Here is a 7354-nt window from a genome sequence, read left to right on the forward strand (position 1 = left end):
TACAGTCTGTAACTGTAGAACTACAAAGTGCACCTATATAGTAAGTGGAGCTGATAAAATGGACAATGAGGTGGTCAGAATGTTATGGCTGGTCGGTGTATAACTTTCACACACTTTATTCACTTTAAATTCAAACCTTATGGATTAAATGAAGAAAGAAACAGTGAAAAAGCAGTGAGGACAGAGTGATGGAGGGATAAAAGTGAGTATTTCTAATATTTGATCCCAGTCGAATGTAAACGAGCGCTCTCTGCTTTTCTCTCTTTACATCCATAATTAAACTGCAGCCCTGTGTGGCGTGTTTTCAGACGAGGCCTCGGGAGGAGCTTTATTTGATTAAAAGAGGAGCTGAGGACGGGGGCGAGAGCATGGAGGAGGAAACGGGCCTGAAAAACACACGGCCGCTGGGACCTGCTCCTCTGACAGCTCCTGAAGGAGGAGGAGGGGCTTCAATCCCCACCTGAGCCCGCAGGGCCCACACTAGAACTCCGCCCACTCTCAGAGTTTTATAACCTAATCTTTATCTGATTTGTCTGTAGGGCACAGTCGATTATCACATCACGAAAACTCACTGACTCTTAAATCACTGTAACAGACGTGTTCAGCTTCTGCCCATCGACCTCTGTTATAGATGAGTTTAGAGTCAGGATGTTTTCTGCTCTTTTTGAAGTAGAGGGAAATCATTATCTGTGGAAATTGATTCTACACTACGGACACATCAGATAAAGATTAGTTTGAAAAATGCTGAAATATTCCTTTAGTAAACCAGTTCAGTCTCGTTCACACTGAAGAAAGAACTACACCGAATTGACTTAATACAAATGTGAATTCCACATTTCAATGTCACAAAATCAAAGCACTTGCCAATAACAGAATTGTAATATTGCAACGTATTTTATTCTTAATGCAATCATGTACTTGTTCACAGGGGAAATCCATCCATTTTTCAAAATTTCTGCATAATTAACCGGTTAAGATGTAAACAGAGTGGTTCAGAGTGGTTCAGAGTGGTTTGGTGTGAAACGCTCTGTTCTAGATAAACTTACCGAGTCAGAACTGTTCACAGTGGTGGTGATAGGAACCAGACGTCCACCTCTAAAAGCTCCCTCACAGAAAGTTCCTACATGAAATGGTTATGAATTCACTGCCTGATGACTGAGACACTGTTTTATGATAGTTTAGAGAACTTAAACTCCATTCATGGTGGAGGGATACATGCAGGGCGCTGTGAGGCAAAATAGTCCCCAAAGAAAACTTATTATTTCAGATTTTCCACTATTTTCCATCATCAACATTCCATAAAAACTCAGAAGACTCGTGTAGGTTCACTGGTGGTTCTGGATAGTAAATAAAATGTCTATATCTGTGTTGTAGTCATGGCGACCCCTGGTTCCTATCACCACCACTGTAAAGACATCTGAACCATTTCACCCCAAACCACCCTGAATCACTCTGATTAAATAATTACTGAATTAGTGAGGGATTTTAGAATTTTCTAGTATCAGTGCTTTTCATTTCTTGTATCATTTGCAGTTCAAACAAATCAGTATAATTGGATTGTAAACATTCATTTTACATTGATTGTTTTCTTCACATTGTAGAAATAACAACAAAGAAATAAGGACCATTCAAACGTTTGTCAGAACACTTTGTTGTTTTCTTTGAATATACAACAATGACTTCTGTAATGTAGACTTAAATATTATAAACTAGACAGCAAAATGTATTTTTAAGATGGTTTATTTACAATTCCAAGTATTTTGGGATCAAAAATAGTGTTTTTAATGAAAAATAATATACTGTGCCTCAGTTTACAGTCAGATTTAATCACCACATCTGAAAATAAGTCAGGCATCATATTTATTTATTATAACTTCGTTAACCTTAATCATTTATTAACGTTCTTAAGGATTATTCAAAACCTATGAAGTAAGGAAAATCATTTTATAATTATATTTAAAACATTGTTTTGAACAGCACTGTACGTCAAAGAAATGTCCTATACCAGAACAGAACATCGACATATGTGCACAGTGATCACAGATTGATTGGGTAGTTTAATAATAATCGGATCAATCATTATTAGGCCTAAAGTTGTGACCAGAACAGGTTCAGGGAACATCAAGGCATGCAGGTTCAGCCTCAGCTCAGCTGATGAGGTGCAGTTCCGTGTTTGAGCCACTGGGGGCGCTCCTCCCTAAGGCCAAGTTCAAGTATCTCACTATTGGTTTCTTATTATTAAACATGCACTGCAGTCATTTCTAGTGACAGAATATGTATATAGTTATAGCTTTGAATATGAAATGTTTTAAGGAGTAAAATTTCTGTGGATTAATAATTCGAAACTAAAAGCTTCAGCAGAAGAGCAGCAAAACAGACAATGAAAACAATAAACATCCCAGATAGCAGACAGTTTTGGGCCAATTCTGGCTTTTCTATGCGAGTGTTCGTTGACTACCGGGTAGATGTTAGGCATGCAGGCCAGAATAGGGCCAGATCCTGGACAGCTTCATACCATTTTGCCTTGTGTCTACATTCGTGAGACAATTCTAGAGTAAATACTGTGGACCAGCAGTGTAGTTGGGCCAGATTGGTACCGGATTTGGGCCATATGCTTTAGCTCTACTCACTTTATAGAGTGTGGGCCAGATCTGGGCCGAGGACCCAGCCGTATACTGAGCCAGAACAAACCAAGGATGTGACCCACAAGTGAGCCAGATGAATTTTGCTAGCTGGGATAGACAACATACTGCACCAAATATATGCTGTTTATTAAATATTTGTTCATATAACCACAATAGAGATAAACATATTTCATATAATTCCAAATAAATTACAGCCAGGGAGATAGCAAGGAGAATTAATTGAATAAACTAAATAGAAGCAAACGGTAAATAAAAACAATTAAATAAACCAACACAGAAATATCAAGACAAGAAAGGAGATCTAGGTACGATATCGTAAAACAGATTATTTACACAAAAATGCCAAAATTGTCACTAATTGTCACATTTCCTAAATAAAGCTTGTTCACTATCATACAGTGGATTATATGATCATGAAAACAGGACAACAGAGAGTAAACAGTGAATGATATGGTGAAATATTTTTGCAGAAATGACTGTCTGCAGTGTTTGAGGAAGCTAAGCTAACCAGTCAAAAGGGCCTCTTCATTTAGAGGCGTAAACACAAAATGTAAACATGTTGAACACAGTTGTGCTCTTGATCTAGAACACTTATCTAGAACACTAAGAGGGCATATAGAGTGCTTGAGCATTCATTTGTTCTGATTAGAAAGCTCACAAACGTGTTTGAGTGCTCTGGCTAATATGCTTCGTCCCAATCTCAACATTCAGCCAGTGCTAATGCTAATGCTAATGCGCTCTAACAGAAGCTTGTGTAACACATTTACAGCCTAAAGCAGAAGTCAGCGTGTTCTAGCTAAAGCATTCCACAGAACTCAGAACATATAGTTATACATTGTTTATGTTAGTGCATAAACTGCTTATAAACACTTCTGGTGCTTAGCTAGAATTCCTCCCGCTAGCTGAGCGCTTTGGATAAAACACTTCTGCATAAATGTGCTTTAGATTTTTAGCAGAAAATAAAGAAAAAACAGAAAACAAACACAGAAAAAACATTTATATGCATTTAATGTATGAAAATAGCTCTGTTGGAAGGAATTAATGTACTATGTACTTGAAATGTATCTCACATATATGTTAATCATTTTTTCCTGAATAAAAACATGAAAATTAGCCATTTAGCTCATTCTGGCACATTTACATCATAAAATAATGAGGCTGATTATTGAAATAATGATGAATAAGCAAATAAAGCCATTCCATACCACGTGCTGTTTTTTATTTATTTTTTATTTTATTTATTTATTTATGTTTTTTTTACATAAATAAGTGCCTCCTTCTTTTCATTTCTTTTTTTTCTTTTTCTCTATTTCTATCTCTCTCCCCCTCTCTCTCTTTCTATTCTCTCTCTCTCTCTCTCTCTCTCTCTTTCTCTCTCTCTCTCTCTCTCTCTCTCTCTCTCCCTTGCCCTCTCTCTCTCTCTCTCTCTCTCTCTCTCTCATTCTCAATATGTCTCAAGATGGCGGCCAACGCCGGATCGATGTTCCAATATTGGAAGCAGTTGGATTTGCAGCAGCTGCAGGTAAAAAAGAGAGAAAACTTTTTTATTTTTCCACTTTTCTCCTGTCGCTCGTTTCGCCTTCTCGTTTAACCCGGTTCGTTTTTTTCCCTCTGTTGGACCCGAGCCTCCTCGGTGCTTCAGCCGGGCCAGTGTGGGACCTTTATTATTGATATTTCGCACCTCATTGATCAGAAATTGATCCCCTTTGTTCGGACTCCCAGCCTCCGGCGGGGGTCAGCGGGGCGCCGGGCCGCATACGGCCGGGCTGCGGTGCGACCTCGCCGGCTTCCCCGCTGCCGGAGCCCCGCTGATGCTGCCGGGACTCGGTGGGGTGATGAAGGGGCACACAAAACAACCGGAGAGCCGCTCTGCTCTGTTTCTGACCGCGCGCGTGGACTTGAATGTGTAGAGAAAATGATTTTGAGCGAGAACAGAAAGCTTCGCCGTTCGATCGATCACTTTTATCGTAAAAGTTTCGAGATTTTCTTTTGTGCGTTGAACTTGGTGGCCGCTCTGAATCAGAGAAGTAGAAAACAAGTGCACACAGACCGCTCGGCTCGCTGTGAGAGCAGCGAAGGTACATTTCTCATCTTTATATATGAATTTAAGGCTGTTTGGACACAGTCTGGAGTGAACTGAGGACTTTAGGATATCGATCTGTGCTGATATTGAACTTTCTGAGCCGTTAATCTGATCGCTCTGACTAATAATCCATATTACAGCTCCATCCTGCACTGATTGAAGCACTGAAACGGTGTTTGTCTGTGCAAATCTGAACCCAGACCAGCGTGTTTGAAGCTGATTCAGGGCTTTTATTCAATGGCTTACTAAGCAATGTCAATAATTGATGAAAAGAAGGAGCACAGCGCGTCTCAGAGCGTCCGTTTGCTTTGCTTTTCCTGCTTTCATTCATTGTGCATCCTAGTTTCTGCATGAATCTCCAGTATACATATTCAGAAGGGTTAAAGGTGGTTTGGTGTGAAATGGTTCGGATGTCTTTACAGTGGTGGTGATAGGAACCAGGGGTCACCATGACTACAACACAAATATAGACATTTTATTTACTATCCAGAACCAACCCTGCATGTTTCCCTTCACCATGAATGGATTAAAATACATTTTAAGCCAAAACTTTATCACAAAACTATCATAAACAGTGTCTCAGTCATCAGGCAGTGAATTCATAACCATTTCATGTAGGAACTTTCTGTGAGGGAGCTTTTAGAGGTGGACGTCTGGTTCCTATCACCACCACTGTGAACAGTTCTGACTCGGTAAGTTTCTCTGGAACGGGGCGTTTCACACTGAACTGCTCTGAACCGCTCTGTTTACATCTTAACCGTTTAATCATGCAGAAATTTTGACAAATTGGTGGAGTTCCCCTTTAAAAGCCTTGAAATGGAGCTTGCTTGAGCTCAGTCCCCTTTTAGGCTAAATTCAGTTGCATCCAATTACATAAACCAGGTTTTAGGCTTATAGACAGGCCCTTCTGTGCGGTGGGAAAGATGAATTTTCACGATTTAAATGTGGAAAATTATTAAAATACTTAAACAGGTACAGTTTGTACTCACTTTTTGATCAGTAATCATGTCTATTCATCCATAAGTTAACCCAGTGCATCACTTTTTTCACTCCAGAAGTGGACTGTCCCCACTGAATCGGTCTGAAATAGTGATGTTAGTAATGTAAGAACGACTGTGGCATCATATGAACGCACTGTGTTTGCACTGTAATGGGATCCGTCTGATATTGGTGCAACACGAAGCCGAGAAAGCTGAGAAATTCAGCCTAGATTGCTGTCAAACGGGTGAAAATCCCCGCCACGTCCTGCGTTTCATTCACCGTTCACTCACATGAAGGGTATTTTGTTACAGGTATCTTTGTTTTTGGCCACTGTAATTATGTGGGATTATGGGATTTTTTTTATTTTACGACGCAGACAGCGCGAGGGCCACCCACGGTGCCGTCCGTCTGATGTGGTTTCTGTCTCTTTGCTTTTGGGGCGATGTTGTGAATGAAATTCTCTTTTGTCGTCCTTTTGAGGGGCGTGTTTAGTTTTGAGTCGCGCTGGTGGTCTCCGGCGTGTGATGTTACAGCAGTTGTTTTACAGGCTTTACACAGACGGCCCTGCGCTTCTTGTTTTTCTGATTAAATTTGACTCAGCTGGTTTAAATTTAACAGCTTGATCAAAAACCTCTCACACTTTACTCAGTACTGTTTAAGAGTCTAATATGTGGCCTGGTTTCTCTGAACCTTTTAATTCGCAGTTGTTGAGTTATTACTCTTAAGATTTATTATTCAGCATCCACTATGAATTATTCAGTATCTACTATGATTTATTCAGTATCTACTATGATTTATTCAGTATCTACTATGAATTATTGAGTATCTACTATGAATTATTGAGTATCTACTATGATTTATTCAGTATCTACTATGAATTATTCAGCATCTACTATGAAGTATTTAATATCTACTATGAATAAATCAGAATATTTTATTCTGACTTATTCTGAAGAATTATTCAGTAATTACTGTGAATAATTCAGTATCTGCTTTGAATTTTTCATGAATTATTCATGAGTTCTTCGGTATCTAACAAATAATTCAGTATCTAGTATGAATATTCAGTATCTTATGACTTATTCATGAATTATTAAGTAACTACCATGAATTATGCAGCATCTACTATGGATTTTTCAGCATCTGCCATAAATTGTTCAGCATTTACTACGAATTTTTCATCATCTATTATGAATTATTCAGTAATCACTATGAATTATTTAGTATCTACTGTGAATTATTCATCATCTTTTATGAATTATTCTGTAACTACTATGAATTATTCAGTATCTGCTTTTAATTATTCATGAGTTCTTCAGTATCTAACAAATGATTGAGTATCTATTATGAATATTCAATGTCTTATTAATTATTCATGAATAATTCAGTAATTACTAAGAATTATTCTACTATGAATTATTCAGTATATATTCTGACTTATTTCATAATTATAATAATAGTTTATAATTGTAATAATTATTAATTAACCATTATGTACTATAAATTAGTTTAATAGTGCTGATGGGGCTGTTATTGGTTTTAATGATATAAAACCCCAATGATAATCACATCTCTTCATCAGTAACCATATATGATCAGCGTATATGTTTATGATAGAGCTTTACTAGCTCTGCTGCTACAGACG

General features: G+C 38.1%; 1 protein-coding gene across 1 annotated transcript in view; it reads left to right on the forward strand.

Annotated features, from left to right (window-relative positions):
- The first annotated feature begins 4099 nt into the window (after positions 1-4099).
- Positions 4100-7354, forward strand: part of cux1a (cut-like homeobox 1a) — a 155572-nt gene continuing 152317 nt past the window's right edge. Inside the window, exon 1 of the mRNA XM_036595364.1 lies at positions 4100-4167. Within this exon, the coding sequence (XP_036451257.1) occupies positions 4105-4167 (63 nt within the window). The 5' untranslated portion in view covers positions 4100-4104. The remainder of the gene's footprint in view (positions 4168-7354) is intronic.

The sequence above is a fragment of the Colossoma macropomum genome, unplaced genomic scaffold (assembly GCF_904425465.1).
Source record: "Colossoma macropomum unplaced genomic scaffold, Colossoma_macropomum, whole genome shotgun sequence".
NCBI classification, from domain to species: domain Eukaryota; kingdom Metazoa; phylum Chordata; class Actinopteri; order Characiformes; family Serrasalmidae; genus Colossoma; species Colossoma macropomum.